General features: G+C 59.2%; 1 protein-coding gene across 11 annotated transcripts in view; it reads left to right on the top strand.

The window, feature by feature from the left end:
- The window catches only part of UBA7 (ubiquitin like modifier activating enzyme 7), a 49529-nt gene that overhangs the window by 13632 nt on the left and 18577 nt on the right, over positions 1 to 17320 (top strand). For 7 of the 11 annotated variants that reach the window (XM_039547689.1, XM_039547692.1, XM_039547684.1 and 4 more), the window contains 9 exons: positions 5623 to 5757; positions 5987 to 6145; positions 9510 to 9617; positions 10313 to 10393; positions 10504 to 10668; positions 11857 to 12022; positions 13047 to 13243; positions 14097 to 14161; positions 14637 to 14811. In XM_039547689.1, the coding sequence (XP_039403623.1) occupies positions 5623 to 5757; positions 5987 to 6145; positions 9510 to 9617; positions 10313 to 10393; positions 10504 to 10668; positions 11857 to 12022; positions 13047 to 13243; positions 14097 to 14161; positions 14637 to 14811 (1251 nt within the window). Of the gene's footprint in view, positions 1 to 5622; positions 5758 to 5986; positions 6146 to 9509; positions 9618 to 10312; positions 10394 to 10503; positions 10669 to 11856; positions 12023 to 13046; positions 13244 to 14096; positions 14162 to 14636; positions 17264 to 17320 lie in introns of those variants that run through there. The other 4 variants (XM_039547688.1, XM_039547687.1, XM_039547690.1 and 1 more) reach the window with 4 other exon arrangements.

Here is a 17320-nt window from a genome sequence, read left to right as displayed (position 1 = left end):
CTCTGTCAGGCTTGCAGCCTCCTCTGGCAGTGTCTTCCCTTGTCCTGGCTTGCCCTGCAGCCCCTTTTGCCTCCAGCTGACTCCCTACAGGATTCCCCTTCTGGGGTTACCCAAAGCCCTTCCACACAAACAGCCTCAGGCAGTCTTCTGGCGCCACATCTGCAGGGGCTGGCAGAGGAACCCAGCCCGCCTGCTACTCGAGGGTCCAGTCTGGGGCCCCATACCTGCAAAAGAAGGTTGAGGGGGGATATGATTGCTCTTTATAAATATATCAGAGGGATAAATATTAGGGAAGGAGAAGAATTATTTAAGCTTAGTACCAATGTGGACACAAGAACAAATAGATATGAACTGGACACTAGGAAGTTTAGACTTGAAATTAGATGAAGGTTTCTAACCATTAGAGGAGTGAAGTTCTGGAACAGCCTTCCAAGGGGAGTAGTGGGGGCAAAAGACATATCTGGCCTCAAGACTAAGCTTGATAAGTTTATGGAGGGGATGGTATGATGGGATAGCCTAATTTTGGCAATTAATTTGGCAATTTATCTTTGATTATCAGCAGGTAAGTATGCCCAGTGGTCTGTGATGGGATGTTAGATGGGGTGGGATCTGAGTTACTACAGAGAATTCTTTCCTGGGTGCTGGCTGGTGAGTCTTGCCCACATGCTCAGGGTTTAACTGATCGCCATATTTGGGGTCTGGAAGGAATTTTCCTCCAGGGCAGATTGGCAGAGGCCCTGGAGGTTTTTTGCCTTCCTCTGCAGCAAGGGGCATGGGTCACTTGCTGGAGGATTCTCTGCAGCTTGGGGACTTCAAACCATGATTTGACGACTTCAGTAACTCAGACATAGGTTAGGGGTTTATTACAGGAGTGGGTGGGTGAGATTCTGTGGCCTGCATTGTGCAGGAGGTCAGTCTAGATGATCATAATGGTCCCTTCTGACCTTAAAGTTTATGAGTCTAATCAAACTCTGGCTGCTCCCTGCAGCCCTTGCTCCTTCCCTGGATTCCTTCCTTCAGCATCTGGTTCCCCCCCATCCCCATTTACCCCTGGATGTACCAGCTTCAAACCCTCCTCCCAGGAGTAGGCTGCTTGCTCCAGCCCCAACACCCCTCCCAGGGAGGGACTGCGGTGTGGGGGAAGCCGGTACAAATTACCGTCGGCCCTGTTTAGCCGGTCCGTCCTTGCTGGGGGGCCCGAAATTTTTTTTTCACCGAGGCCCAAATCCACTCTCGGTGGCCCTGACTGCAGTCCCTACGGGTGCCAGCTTCCTGCTTGTATGGGCCCACCTGCTCCTGCCCAGCTCCTTGCTCCCTGGCTCCTTCTCTGTGGACAGCTGATTGGCCCCTTTACTAGCTTCATCCCTCCAGGCCTTGTGTGGGGTCCACACAAGCACTCAGACTCCTGGAAATGCAGGTCTGGAAGGGACCTCATGAGGTCATCTAGTCCTACCGCCTGCTACGTATTATCTGGACCGTCCCTGACAGGTGTGTGTCCAACCTGCTCTTAAAAGTCTCCAGTGATGGAGACTCCGCAACCTCTCTGGGCAATTTATTCCAATGCTTAACCACCCCGGCAGGAAGTTTTTTCCTATTGTCCATCCTTAAGCCCATTGCTTCTTGTTCTACCCTCAGAGGTTAAGGAGAACAGTTTTTCTCCCTCCTCTTTTTAACAACCTTTTATGTACTTGAAAACTGTTATCATGTCCCCTCTCAGTCTTCTCTTTTCTAGACTAAAAAAAACCCCATTTTTTTTCAATCTTCCCTCATAAGTCATGTTTTCTAGATCTTTAATCATTTTTGTTGTTCTTCTCTGGCCTTCTCCAATTTGTCCACATCTTTCCTGAAATGTGGCGCCAGAACTTGACACAATACTCCAGCTGAGGCCTAGTCAGCGCAGAGTAGAGCAGAAGAATTATTTTTCGTGTCTTGCTTACAACACTCCTGCTAATACATCCCAGAATGATGTTCGCTTTTTTTTGCAAGTGTTACATTGTTGAGTCATATTTAACATGTGATGGAATAAGCTGCAGGTTCAAATCAAGTCTCTGGAGTACATCCACAGCTGGGATGGGTCATTCAGTCCTTTGTTCAGAGCTTCAGTTTGTAGCAAAGTCCCTCCAGAAGTAAGAAGCAGGATTGAAGACAAGATGGAGGAGATGCGATAGCCTTTTATAGTCTCTTCCCGTGGAAGGACACCCATTTGTTCTGACTGTGGAAAATCACAGTAGCAAGATGGAGTCTGGAGTCACATGGGCAAGTCACATGTCCAGACATGACTCAATTTGCAGGCCGACACCATTGTTTACATGTTAGTTTGAACGTTCCCAGGAAAGCTCAGATGTGGATTGGCATCTCCCAAAGTCCACTGTCAGTTAAGTGTTTCTTGATTGGGCACGTTCTGAGAATAGTCCTTTCTCAAGAAGCTGACCAAATGATTCACTGAGGCTACTTAGAATCAAAACACATTGATATACAAGTACATAGCCAATATTCATAACTTCAACTACAAAAATGATACATGCATTCAGATAGTATAATCATACCCAGCACATTATAACCTTTCCATAGTCACCTTGCATGACAACTTTTGTACATTTGCTGCAAATAAAAATTTGCAGTTAAGGGACAGGGAAGGGGGTGGATGGGGCAGGGCAGGAGTCCCGGGGGGTGGGGGGGTCACCCTCGTGGGGTGAGGAGGAGGGAACCGGTTGTTAATATTTTGGCAGCTCATCACTGTATACACACAGTATAAGTTTTAAACAAACAATTTAATACTGTTCACAGCTATGATGATTGTGAAGCTTGGTTGAGGTGGTGAAGTTAGAGGGTGGAAGAGGGAGGGATATTTCCCAGGGAATGCCTTGCTGCTAAATGATGAACTAGCACTCAGCTGAGCCCTCAAGGGTTAACACGTTGTTAATATAGGCTCTCATCAAGGCAGCATGAACAGGAGGGAGGGGAGACAGCATAGCAGACAGAGATAGACACACACCTTGTGTGTGAGAGAGAGAGATGCTCACTGCCCCTTTAAGTAAGCTGACCCACTCTTAAAGTGCATTGTCTTTTTAAGTGGATCAGGAAGCTGAGACAGCAGTTGCTGCCCTAAGTTCTCTCTCTCTCTGTCTCTGTCCCCTCCCTGCTCTATATGGAGAAGGGGTAATCGGGGTGCAGGAGCAGTGGGGGACAGCCTGACATTAGCCCCCCCCTTTCCCCCCTTGCACAGCAAGCAGGAGTCTCTGGGAGCAGCTCCAAGGCAGAGGGCAGGAGCAGGACATGGCAGTGGGGGGAGGGACAGCTGAACTGCCGATTGATAGTCTGCTGGGCGGCTGCAGCACAGGAAACTTAGGGGAATGGGGAGCTGATAGAGGGGCTGCCGGTCCACCCTGGTTACAAGCCCCCACCAGCTAGCTGCAACAGGCTGCTCTTCCTGCAAGCAGTGGACAAAGCAGGCAGCTGCCAAACAATGTTAGAAGGAAGCATTGCACAACTTTAAACGAGCATGTTCCCTAATTGATCAGCAACGTAACAATTTTAACCGGGACAACTTTAATTGAGGAGTTACTGTACATCAGTTCTACTGCTCCTCTCCTGTCCACCGAGCCAGGAACCCTGATGAAGCAGGAAGGCTGGTTTGCTGTGATTTGACCAATGCCTGCTGGTGATGCCTTAGCCCTGATCATCCTGAGGGTGCTCACAACCGGCTGGTTTGTTCATTTGCTCAAGGAGCAAAGTGAGGCTGACTGGTCTGTAATTCTCTCATCCTCTTTGTTCCTCTTTATGGAGACTTAAGGCTTGATTCACAAAGGGCTCGGTGCTGACATCCCAATTTTAGGCTCCACTGCAGTTCCCCAAACTCCCACCAAACGCTGCAGGCACCTGAGCTCAGTTGCCACCACATTGTCAGGTCAATGCTCCCACAGTGCCCCCGGTTCCCCACAGCACCAGCGCACTGCTGCCATGCTCCAGCATCTGTGTGTCAGCATCCCACCAATGCACCAGAACAATTTGCGAACCAGGCAGATGGGGGCAATGCTCATGGGGCATATGGGCCTGATCCAGTCAGTGTGCTCAGAGGCTGTGTGCTAGATCGGGCCCCACCAGAGGCTGGCTGGAGGAGAGGAGATGGGGCACCATCCACCTTGCAACTGCTTGCCCAATGGCTAGAGCACGGACCCAGGGTGGGGAGATCCCAGCCCCCTCCCCCCCATCAGAAGGGTTTGAACAGGGCACTAACCCCAGGGCTAAAAGGTGGGTCTCACCCGCTGCTGTGTATGGAGCTGCCTGACTCCAGAGGAGCCCCTGTTCATGGATCACCAGGCCGAACCTAATGTCTCCCTGCCCTGGGGAGTTAGGTGCTGAACTCTGAGGGGTGGGGCTTAGCATGCCCCTCTCTGGGGGGAAGACCCCACCCAGCATACTGGCTTTTGGGGATCCCACTCTGAGTCCCCCCATTCTTGGCACAGAGAGTCTAGGTGCCCCATTCAGGCTGTGTTCACCATGGGGTGTTCCTGAGGCTGGGTGCTGAAACAGTGAGTGGGCAGTGCCCCAGGCCCTCTGGAAATTAGCCCTGTTCCCCATGGCTAGAAACCGGGATTGCTGTGGTGTTAACATGGGGAACTGAGCCGTGGGGGCTGTTCTGCAGTAGAACTCCAGGGAGAATGAGGCCTGAGGAGACACAGGGCAGTGGACTCATAGGTAGCGGGCGCAGCGGTGAGTGAGCACAGCAGGCTCAGTGGGAAGCAGGCACAGCAGGTAGTGGGCACAGCAGGCTCAGTGGGCAGTGGGCCCCGAGGGTGCGTGGGGAGCGGGCCCCGAGGGTGCGTGGGGAGCGGGCCCAGAGGGTGTGTGGGGAGCGGGCCCAGAGGGTTCATTGGGCAGCAGGCTCAGTGGGTGCAGTGGAGAGTGGGCACAGCGGGAAGCTGACACAGCGGCCAGCAGGTGCCCACAGGCCCCAAAGGTGGAAGAGCAAATTTGAAAACTTGACCAGTGTGTGTAGAAGTGACGGGGGGGAGGGGCTGTGTAAGGACCAAGGCCAGTTTTCTGCCTAGCGTTCCCCAGCCTGAGCATTCCCCAACCTGTTCCTGCCGCTTCACATAACTCCAGGGCAGTGAACAGTGGTTATATGGGCCAGGGTATAATCTGCGATGGCAAGAGACAAACACAGACAAACCGAGACCTGTCAGCTCTGCCAGATGCTTGCCCTGTGCTCTATATCGGCCTTGCCCAGTCACACACACACACCTGGCAGAGGCAGCAGATGAGCCCCTGCCATCAGTAGCTTGAACGGTAGCCATTTGTAACACAGCCCCCAGCCAGGCCCATCATCTATCTGCACCCGGGGTCCCTGGCGGAGGTGGGGGGACCATTCTGTGCCAGGTCTTGACCCAACAGCTCTTCAGGGCATGGATGTGTGGGCCTGGCACCATGTCCTACTGCAGGGCATGTGTCCAGGCCCTGGCATGGCTCTCAGAGCCTGGCAGTACCATGCCAAGAGCCTGTCATGGGGCAGAGTAGCCTAGCCCTGCCTGTGCCCAGCTGCCTTGCTCTGTGGGGGGTGCATCCCAGCCTGTACCCAGCTCCCTGGGCAGCACCACCCCAGACTCTGATCTCTGCCTGCAGGAGCCCCTGAGAGCCTCCCTGGCCAAGCCAAAGATCAAAGCCATGGACGACCGAGGGCACAGCTTGCACCTGGCCTTCCGGGCACTGCACACCTTCACTGCCGAGATGGGACGGCTGCCCCGGCCCAGAGTCCAGGTGAGGAGGGTCCTTGCCTGGGAGTCAGCCACCTTCCGGCCTCATGCCCCCCGCCTGCATCCTGCTCCCACCTGCACCCCATCCCTGCCTGCACTCAACTTGCACCTGTGCCCCACCCCCACCTGCATCCCACCCAAGCCCTGACCCAACTTGCACCTGTGCCTTGCCTGTGCTCCGCCCCTGCCTGGGTCCTGCCTCGCCCCCATCTGACCTGTGCCTGTCCCTGCAGGCGGATGCGGAGAGGCTGCTGGAGCTGGCACAAGGCCTGACCACGCACCAGGAGCTACTGGATGAGGGGCTGGTACGGACGTTTGCCCATGTGAGCGCAGGGGACCTGAGCCCCATGGCCGCCCTCCTTGGAGGCCTGGCTGCCCAGGAGGTGCTGAAGGTGCGTGACCAGGTTTGGCACCCGTGGGGGGAGCCTGAGGCCTGGCTGCTGGCTTGGGGAGGGGCAGGACCACAATAAGTGCCTGGGGAGTGGGGAAGGGGTGGGAGGGGGTTTCCAGACACCCAGACCTTGCTCCTGATGCCCTTGGGTGTTGCCACATGCCAGCGTGGACCAAAACCACTGGGTTCCTGACACAGCCACCAGGTGGTGCCCCCATCCAAGCCAGACTCCAGCTGCAGCTCACCTTTGTGGGCAAATTCAAGGAGTGCCCTAGAGTGGGTCTCCTAGGGGATGGGGGGTGCAGCTGGGGCAGGAGGAAGCTGGGTTAGGCTGGGACTCATGTCTGGGAGGAGCTGGCTCCCTGGCAGCTGCCTTCTACCCCAGTCCTGGTCTCCCTGCAGCTGTGTGTAAGCGGGGGATTGACCCTGCTATTGTGGGGAACTTTCCTTGCTTATACACCACCACAGTGGAATGGGTCCTCCCTCTCACTCCCTTTACCCAGAGGCCTGCCTGAACCTCGAGACACCCCTTCTGCTCTCATGTGTGGCAGAGTCCTCATAACCCCAACAAGGCTGGGCTCAGAATTCCTGGGGGGGGGGGGGCTCAACCCCCAACCTTGTTGTGGTCACTTAGGGCAGGGGTTAGGGTGTTCCCACTCTGGGGTGCTCTCTCTGCACTGGATGCTTCCCTGACCTACTGATCATTACATAAAATTCAAAGCAAATACAATTTATTAAACAGCAATCAATTAAAAATAAGGGAAAAACAGGAAAGATGAAAGGAAAACCCGTCACCCCACTTTGTGACATGGGGCCACCACAACCAGCCATCTCCGGAGGGTAAGGGAAGTTCACAGTCTGTTCCTCATATGGCCCAGACCTCCTGCCCAGGACCTGGCTGTGCTGCAGGGATGCTGCGGGTTGGACACTTGCTCTGGCAGTGGCCACATGCCCTCAGGCTTTAGGTTGCCTTCCCAGTGTCAGCCTCCCATCAGGGTTATGATCCCCCTCCCAACTCTTCCCTGCACTGGGTCTTCTGCCCAGGATCCCCGCTTCGCTCTCCCCAGCTTCTCTCTGCACGCGGCTCCGAACTGCCCCAGCTTCAGCCCCAGCACTGCTGCTGCTTTACCTCCAGCCCCCTGGGCTGCTCCTCTGGCCCCTCTGGCTTCGGCTGGCTCCCAGCTCAGCCTGGTCCTCGGCTCTCTCCTTAGCTCAGCCCCACCCTGTTCCAGGCAGCCCCAGTTCACTGGAGAATGGGACCCCTCTGCACTCATGACTCCCTCATTAGCCTGCTCGCCCTGTCAATCAGGCTGACCTGGAGCATTGGCTTCTCCCCATTGCCCCTGGGGACTGTCAGTCTCAGGGTCCTGATTTCCCATCGACCCTTCCCCTTCCTTTTGGTTTTGGGAGCTAGCCAACCACAATACCTCACTCAGTTTTAGTAAGGGGCTAACAGTCCTCTTACATCTGCAATGCCCCTCACTCCTGCCCCACAGCCTCCTGCTAGAGCAGCCCTGGGCTCCCCCCAGATCTGCCAGTACCCCTCACTTTTGTCCCACAGCCCTGGGCTAGCCCAGCCCTGGGCTCCTCCCCAGCTTTGCTGGTGCCCCTCACTACTGCCCTGCAGCCCCTGCTAGCACAGTTGTGGGCTCTCCCCAACTCTGCCGGGGCTCCTCACTCCCGTCCCATAGCTCCCTGCTAGCCCAGTCCTGGGCTCCCCTCAGCTCTGCCGGTGCTTCTCACTCCTGACCCACAGCCTTCAGCTAGCCGAGCCCTGGGCTCCTCCAGGATCTGCCGGTGCCCCTCACTCCCTGTCACGGAGTCACCGGGCGATGCTCTGGAACTACTCCATACGAAGCCAGTCAGGACTCTGGGGGAGCCTCCTCTCTCTGAGCATACTGTTTCCAGGGCAAGCAGCTCACACAGCTTCCACCTTCCTGGATCTGACCTCAGAGCATTCAGCATCCCCTTCCACACCGTGCGCTTCCCTCAGTGAGTCCGCCCGGGTGGGGTTCCTGGGAAAACCAGAGGGCCCTTCACCCCAACTCTGCAGTCAGATGTGACTCTCAGCCAGCCAGTAAAACAGCAGGTTTATTAGTTGACAGGAACACAGCGTAGGACAGAACTTGTTAGCACAGAAATCAGTGACTTTCAGCCAAGTCCATCTTGGGGAGTCCTGGGCCAGAAGCCCTGGATACCCCCTCTTTCAGCCCCCCCAAGCAGACTGACAGCTTCCAGTGACACAACCTCAGATACCCCAGTTGCTCCTCCTTGTCTTTAACGCTCAGGGCCAAGAGTCACCTGGTCATCACCTGGTCGCATCTCCCTCCTGGGTCTCAGATTATGAAGGGCACCTGTCATAGCATATGTGCAGGCAGCTGGATCAGCTTGACCTGCCTCAGAGGTCTCAGCCAAAGTCACACACCCTTATTCCCACCACCGATGTGTTGGTGCAGCACACAGGGAAACTGAGGCACACACAGTATTCATGCAAAACAGTAAAACTGACATAGGCTCAACAGTAAGACTCATAACATAACATAACAAGGGGAAATCCCCACTTTGTCACACTCCCGCCCCACAGCCCCCTGCTAGCCCAGTTCTGGGCTCCTCACCAGCTCTGCTGGTGGTCCTCACTCCCACCCCACAGCCCCCTGCTAACCCAGTCCTGGGCTCCCCTCAGCTCTGCTAGTGCCCCTCACTGCTGACCCGCAGCCCCTTGCTAGCCCAGCCCTGGGCTCCTCCCCAGTTCTGCCGGTGCCCCTCACTCCCGCCCCACAGCCCCCTCCTAGCCCAGCCCTGAGATCCACACACAGCTCTGTTGGTGCCCCTCACTCCTGACCCGTAGCCTCCAGCTGTCCCAGTGCAGGGTGCCCTAATGAAGAGGAGCTAGTTGCTGCAAAGTAGGTTGCTGGGATGTGACATGTTGTGTGTGTAGTGCTGGGGCTGGGCAGGATCCCTGACTCCCTCGTCTTGGGGACAGGCCTGTGTACTCACAGGGAGCCAGTGGCAGGATCCTGTTGTCTCTGAGCGACATCTGTACAAATGGCCAGCAGGTGGCGCTACCCACTGCAGTGCCATTGCAGCGGGGTTAGGGGTCTGGGGGTGCAGCACCTCGCAGCGGGATGGGATGGGAAGGTCTGGGGGTTCTCAGGTGCCTGTTCCTGTGCCAGGCAGCTCTGCTCTGCTGGGTACCTAGTGATACTGCTGGGCCTGGCACAGTGTGCTGTGTCCTCCTGTGGCAGCCAGCCCATGGTGCTGCCAGTCTCTGCTACCCAGCGCAGCTAGCCCTGCTCTACAGGCAGGCACTGGCCAGGCACTCAGGGCCCCAGGAGAACTGACGTTGCCCGTCTCGCTGTGCCCAGGCTGCCTCGGGGAAGTTCCTGCCGCTGGCGCAATGGCTTTACTTTGACGCGCTGGAGTGCCTGCCCGAGCAGGGCACCACGCTGCTGACGGAGGAGTCCTGTGCCCCGGTGAGTGCTGTGCCCACTGCCGCCTGCTGATGGACACAGCCTGGGAGCCACTGGCTCTGGGGCTGGGCCCCTACCCAGCCCTGTGCAGGGATAGGGTTGCTAGGTGTCCGGTTTTTGACTGGGACGCACAGTCGAAAAGGGACCCTGGGGGTTCTGGTCAGCACAGCTGACCGGGCCGCTAAAAGTCCAGTTGGCACCCCCCTCCCGCACCCCAACCCTCTGCCCCAGCCCTCAGCCTCTTCCCACACTCCAAACCCCTCGGCCACGGCCTGGAGCCCCCTCCTGCACCCCAAACCCCTCATTCTTGGCCCCACCCCAGAGCCCACACCCCCAGCTGGAGCCCTCACCCGCTCCACACCCCAACTCCCTTCTCCAGCCTGGGGAAAATGAGCAAGTGAGTGAGGGTGGGGGAGAGCGAGTGACAGAGGGAGGGGGGATAGAGTGAGCGGGGGCGAGGCCTCGGAGAAGGAGTAGGGCAGAGGTGGGGCCTCAGGGCATGGCAAGGGTGTTCGGTTTTCTGCAATCAGAAAGTTGGCAACCCTATGTGGGGAGCCAGCTGGGGGAGGAGCAGGGTGGGCCCTGCTGAAGGGGGTCAGTGTGGGGAGCCAGCTGGGGGAGGGGCGCTGTGAGGGAAGTTAGTTGGGGAAGGGGTGCTGTGAGGGAGCTGATGTCAGTCTGTCCCTCTGCTCCAACAGCGTGGCAGCCGCTACGATGGGCAGATCGCTGTGTTCGGGGCTGACTTCCAGGAGAGGCTGGGCCGGCAGAAGTACTTCGTGGTGAGCAGGCCAGGAGAGGGGCCAGGAGGTGGGGTGGAGGGCTAGGGGGTGGAGTGGGTGAGGCAGGGTGCTCAGGGCGAGACCATGCTGACCCCACCTCCTCTCGCTAGGTGGGAGCCGGAGCTATTGGCTGTGAGCTGCTGAAGAACTTTGCAATGATTGGGCTGGCGGCTGGCGAGGGCGGGAGCGTCACCGTGACGGACATGGACACCATCGAGCGCTCCAACCTCAGCCGGCAGCTGCTCTTCCGCCTTCGGGATGTGGGTGTGAGTGGGGTGAGGGCCAGGCAAGGCCTTGACTATGGTTTCCAACTGTCTAATCACACAAATCCAAAAGCCCTGCCCCACCCCGCCCCTTTCCCTGAGGCCCCACCCCTGCCCCGTCCCTTCTCCAAGGCCCCTCCCCACTCACTCCATCCATCCCCTCTATCACTCACTTTCCTCCACCCGCACTCACTTTCACCAGGCTGGGACAGGGGGGCGTGTGGGCTCTGGGCTGGGGTCGAGGGGTTCGGAGTGTGGGAGGGGGCTCTGAGCCTGGGGCAGGGGGTTGGGGTGCAGAAAGAGGTGCGGAGTTGGCTCTTGGGGCGGTGGCAGCACATGAAGACCCCCTGCCCCCATTCCAGGGGCTGCAGGGATGTGCTGTCCACTTCCGGGAACAGCGCAGAGCCAGGGCAGGCAGGGAGCCTGCCTCACCCTGCTGCAGTGCCAGATTTTTAGCACCTAAAATCTCCCGGCTTGGCTTCAGTAGCCTCCGGGAGATTGAGCCCGATTCTGGGAGACTCCCTTCAAAATTGGGAGGATTGGCAGCCCTAGCCCTTGACACCCCTCACTCCTGACCCGCAGCCCCCTGCTGCCCCAGCCCTGGGCTCCTCCCGTGCCCCTCATTCCCCAACCTGCAGCCTCCTGCTAGCCCAGCCCTGGGCTCTCCCATCCCCCAGCTTTGCCAGTGCCCCTCACTCCCAAACCGCAGCCCCCTGCTGCCCCAGCCCTGGGCTCCCCCTTCTCTGCTGGTGTCCCTCACTCCCGACCTGCAGCCCCCTGCTTGCTGAGCCCTGGACTCCGCCGTCCCCTAGCTCTGCCATTGCCCCTGACTCCAGACCCACAGCCCCTACCTGAGCGGTTCTGCATGGGGGATGAGGATGGGTGCGTTTTAGGGAGCGGGAGAGGGAGTGCAGCCTCCTGCCTGGCTCTGACTCTTGCCCTTTGCCCCCTGGCTGAACTCAAGGGGTCCCTGGTGAGGGGTCGGGCGCCAGCCAGGGGCACTGACTTTCCATAGCCTGGACTGTTATCCTCCCTGCCACTGGCTCTGGGCCCGGAAGGGGTCCGTGGAGCTGGCAGAGAACAAGGGAGCAGTCCAGCCTGGCCCAGTACCTGAGATGGGGTCTCTCTGGGGGGTGCAGCACCAATGGAGGTGGGTCTCCCTGGTCCCGCCTCTGCTCACGGCTCCCGTGGCCCTTGCAGAAGCTGAAGTCAGAGACGGCAGCAGCGGCTGTACGGCGCATGAACCCCACGACCAGGGTGACTGCCCAGCCACACCATGTGGGGCCCGACACGGAGACGCTCTACGGAGACGACTTCTTCATGGCCCTGGACGGTGTGACCAACGCACTGGACAGCATGCAGGCCCGTGAGTGCCCGGCACTGCCACAGGCAGCCTGGCCCTGAGCACCTGGGGCCATACCCCTGTCACATATTGCCGCTGCCCGTGCCCCACACCCTGCTATGCCACATGCCTGTGCCCCTATGCCCACTGCCACATTCCCAGGCCCCGCCACATACTGCCACTGCCCACACCCCACATCCTGCCACGCCACATGCCTGTGCCCCCACACCCACTTCCACATTCCCACGTCCCTGCCACATACTGCCATTGCTCACACTCCACACCCCACCATGCCACATGCCTGTGCTCCAATGCCCACTGCCACATTCCCACGTCCCTCCCCATACTGCCATTGCCCACACCCTGCCATGCCACAAACCTCTGCCTCCACGCCCACTGCCACATTCCCACGCCCCTGCCGCATACTGTCACTGTCCACGCCCCACCATGCCACATGCCTGTGCCCCCACGCCAACTGCCACATTCCTACACCCCTGCCACATACTGCCACTGCCCATGCCCAACAGCCCGCTACACCACATGCCTGTGCCCCCACACCCACTGCCACATTCCCACGCCCCGCCGCATACTGTCACTGTCCACGCCCCACACCCCACCATGCCACATGCCTGTGCCCCCACGCCAACTGCCACGTTCCTACGTCCCTGCCACATACTGCCACTGCCCATGCCCATGCCCAACAGCCCGCCACGCCACATTCCTATGCCCCCACTCCCACTACCACATTCCCACGCCCCTGCCACATCCACCCACATCACCAGCTTGTGCCAGCATGCCACAGGCCCCGCCTGGCACAGGGACTGACCTGGGACAGGCGCTGGGAAGAGGCTGCTGCTTCCTTCCCTGGCCTTGGCTCAGTTTCTGCTCTTCCTCCCCTTGGCTGGGGCGTTTCCTGGGGGTCGCTGCTGGGTGGAGCTTCCTGAGATCTCATTCAGGGCCCTGCTCTCTAGCTGCCCCAGAGGCTGCCTGGGCAGGGGGAGGGGCAGAAGTGTGGCATCCCCATGACCTGGCCACTCGTTTCCCATAGGGGCCTATGTGGACAGCCTCTGCATCCGCTACCTCAAGCCCCTGCTGGACTCAGGCACCGAGGGCACCAAGGGCCACGTGCAGGTCGTCGTGCCCCATCTGACGCAGCCGTTTGGAAGCCCCCTGGACCTCACAGAGTCTGCCGTGCCCCTGTGCACCCTGCGCCACTTTCCCAGCACCATCGAACACACCCTGCAGGTGGCCGTCTCTCCTCACTTCCGGAACCTGGGCCCTCTCCATCCTGGGCCTGTGCCTGGCCCCTCCCCACCCCTGGTCTGGCCCACTCCTGGCCAGAGATCAGGCCCTCCCCACCCCTGGCTTGGGCCTGGCCCCTCCCTGCATCCTGAGGTTAGGCCCGGCCCTTCCTCCCTGCCCCAGACCTGAACCCCCTCCAATCTGTGCCCTGTCCCCAGCCAGTGCCTTCCTCGACCCCAGTTGCCCGCCCCAGGCCGAAGTCCTGGAGCCAGTGACCAGGCTGCGCCATAGCCCTTCTCTCACTGTCTGATGCAGGCCCAGGTCGTCTGGGGCCCAGCGAGGGCAGGGGCGACTGTGCCTGGGGCAGGGCTGGGGGGCAGGGGAGCACTCTGACCTGCCAGGTGGCTCTCCGGGAACTGCCATTCCCAGCCCTGCACTGGGTCCCCGGCCTCTGGCCTGCTTATTTGGCAAAGGAAGGGGCTGCCAGGGCTGCTGGCAGGGCCTTCCTGCTTCCCAGCCCACACACTGCCCCTCCTGCCCAAATGCTGCCCCCTACCGACACAGACCCTTGGACATGCAGCCCCTGCACACACTGTGTGCACGGTCCAGGCCCTGCCTGTCTCCCTGTCTCGGGGCCTAGCACTAGGCCTTGGGGGCTGCAGGGGCTGTCGCCGGGCCCCCTCCTAGAAACCCCCTGCCCTGGCCGCCTGCCCCTGCTCCTGCCCCACAGCTGGGGCATTTGGCCCTCAGCATGGGCCACGCCAGGGGGCAGCATGGGGGTCCTGTCACATCCTGATAGGATTGGGTGGGAGTGGGGCGACCCCAGCCTCTGTGTAACTCACCCCCTCCCGCACAGTGGGCCCGGGATGAGTTTGACGGGCTCTTCAAGGTGCCTGCGGAGAATGTCAACAAATTCCTGGAGTGAGTGTGGGCCGGAGGGGGCTGTAGGGTGGCTCTGGGGGGCGGGGGTTGTGTGGCTGAAGGGAGCTGTGGGGGTTGGGGGACTGAGGAGGGTGCTGGGGGGCAGGGATTGGGCAGCTGAAGGTGCCTCTGGGGGGTGGGGGGCTGAGGGAGGTTCTGGGGGGTTGGATGGCTGATGGGAGGTGTGAGGGTTGGAGACTAGAGGGGGACTCTGGGGGGCAGGGGTTGGGCAATTGAGGGGGCCACTGAGGATTTGGGGGACCAGAGTGGGGCTCTGACATTGGGGCCTGTCCATGGTCTCCGTGGCCCAGCGGCTCACACGTACCAGGGCTCAGGGGCCAGCCTGGAAGGGTCCAGGATGCCTGGGTTCTCTCTGGGTGGGTGACCCTTCCCTGCTGGGCCCTGTCTCTGGCACTGTACTGTGCCATGTGTGTGTGGGGCTGGGGCTCGGCCTGACACTGCCCTGTACCCACAGGGACCCGGCCTTCCTGGAGGTACAGCGGACGACACAGGATCTGGAGGGGGTGCGAAGCAGCCTGCAGGAGAAGCCGTGCAGCTGGCAGGACTGTGTGCGCTGGGCCCGGCAGCGCTGGGAGAGCCTCTATCGCCACACAATCCTGAACCTGCTGCATGCTTTCCCGCCCGGCCACGTGAGCAACACTGCGGGCACCCCGGGCTCCCATCCCCCTGGCTCAGTGCCCTGGGCTCTGATCCCTCCCCCAGCTCAGTGCCCCAGCCTCCCATCCCTCTGGCTCAGTGCCCCAGGCTCCCATGTCCCCTGGCTCAGTGCCCCAGGCTCCCATCCCTGCGACAAAATGCCCCGGGCTCCCATCCCCTGGATCTCCTGTCCCTCTTGTTGAGTACCCCTGGCTATGGTCCCACGTCTCAGTACTTCAGGCTTCGATCCTCCTGGATAAATATTCCTGGCTCCGATCCCCCCAGCTCAGTACCCCAGGCTTCAATCCCCCCGTCTCAGTGCCCCGGACTCCGATGCCCCCGGCTCAGTGCCCCCCCGGCACTGCTCCCATCCCCCCCGGCTCAGTACCTTGAGCTCCCATCCCCCCAACTCAGTACTTTGGGCTCCAATCCCCTCAGCTCAATGCTCCAGGCTCCCCCCGGCTCAGTACCCTGTGCTCCGATGCCCCCAGCTCAGTACCTGTGGGCTCCGATGCCCCCAGCTCAGTGTCAGAAGTGTCAGAAGTGTCCACTGTAACGATGCTGCCTTTGGTGGGACACTTCTGAGAGTATCAATTCAGGACAAATTGCTTAGAGCAGGGCAGTCACAGCCCAAGGCTGGGGTCCCTCCACTTCTAAGGCAAACCAAATCAGACAAACAGAGAGGGCTTTGGTTTTACCCCGCTGGCTAACCGTAAGTCATACAAGCAATTCCCTTAGAAACTCCAGTTTCCTAGTATCGCCACCAGTGCCACTCATTATGGGGATGAATGGTTATGAAAACCAATACCCCAGTGTGACGAAGTGGGAATGGTCTTGCTGTGTTATGTGAATGCTGAGTGGGGAGTATTGACCTGGTCTCTCCCCCCTTCGAGACCGAACTGAGCAGGGTCACTTCAGCCAGTGACCTGGGGAAGTTTGAACCTACACTCCCATGGATGCCCCAGCATTCCCCCCCTTCCTGGGGGAGAATTACACCAAGCCCTTCCAGTTTCACACCCCCCTTTAGGTTGGGTGTGCTCGAGGGCACTCATAGTCTGCAGGTGGGAAGGCTTATGTGGCCCGTGCCCTTTTCCCACCCCAATACTCCTGGGGTTCAAACTGGGATGGGGTCTTTTCCCTGCGGTCCAGTCTGGAGGGCTGTGATTCGGGCTCTCTTGGTTAAGAGCCCCCCTTTTGACCTTGGCCACCCTCTGGAAAGGCTCCTCTATGTTGGGCAATGGTCCTAAAGCTATTTTCCCCTTGTCCCGGGCCTTCCTTACCCTCTGGCAGGGGTCACAGGATCGGCAGTACCATAGACTTTCCTCCCATCCACCTCCAGGGGAACAAGGCACTCGCTCCGCAGGGACAGCCCTGCGCTCACCCTGTAAACGGAGAACCTGGTGTCCGGAGCATCCAGCTCTGTGGAGGAGTTGGCTTGGGGCCCTCCTCCCTCCTGAACAGTTGATAAGCTGCCAGCCCCCCTTGCCTGGGAAGCCTGCCCCTCATCAAGCTGGGCCGCTACCCAGTTAACCCTCTGTGGGTCCGGTCTGCTCGGTCTGTACCTGAGACTGGGGCACTGGGTCCGTATGTGGCCTCTTTGGCCACAGTAATAGCACTTCATGTTCCATTGGTCCCCTCGAGCTGGTCGGTTGGCCCTGATGCCGGATATTCCCCTTGGGAAGGGGTTCTCCACGTTTTCCTTAAGGGAGGTCCCAGGATCACTCTCTTTCTGCATCATGGAGGGCCTGTTCTTTTGGGACTCCTCCCTGCCACCCCCTGACCGACTCTTCACAAACTCATCGGCCAGCTGCCCTGCACGTTGCGGGTTCTCTGGCTTTTGGTCCCTCAACCACAGCCTCAGGTCGGACGGGCACGGCTCATACGGTTGCTCCAGTACCAGCAGTTTAACCAGGTCCCTCTTCGTCTGGGCCCCATCTGCCCACTTACTGGCGTATCCCTCCATGCGGGCGGCTAGTTGCAGATATGAGACCTCAGGGGTTTTATCCTGACCCCGGTACAGCTCAGGAGTCAGCCCAAACTCATGTAGCAAGGCCTTTTTGAATAGTTCATAGTCCCCTTTCTCTGCCCTTTCCAGTTGGCGGTACAATGCCACGGCTTTGGGGTCCAGTAAGGGGGTGAGAACCCAGAGCCTGTCCGCAGCATCAACCTGGTGCAGCTTGCAGGCCGTCTCAAAGGCATCCAGGAAGTCATCCATGTCCTCCCACTCCTTACGCTGGGCCAGGATGCATTTATCAAAGCTCCATGCAGTCCTGAGTCCCCTCTCACTCACCGCAGCTGGGGTCTCGCTGCTCCTCAGCCTGGCCAGCTCCAGTTCATGCTGCCTCTGTCTCTCTTTCTGCTCCAGTTCACGCTGCCTTTGTCTCTCTTCATGCTGCCTCTGTTTTCACGATCCTCCAGCTCTCTCAGTTTTAGCTCTTTCTCCCATTCCAGCCACTTCCGCTCCACAGATGCTGAGCATCGCCGGGAGGATCCCCTGCTGGC

This window comes from Mauremys reevesii, linkage group 7 (assembly GCF_016161935.1).
Source record: "Mauremys reevesii isolate NIE-2019 linkage group 7, ASM1616193v1, whole genome shotgun sequence".
Classification (NCBI taxonomy): Eukaryota; Metazoa; Chordata; order Testudines; family Geoemydidae; genus Mauremys; species Mauremys reevesii.
Note: the sequence above shows the minus strand (reverse complement) of the source record. Positions and strands in the feature narration are given on the sequence as shown.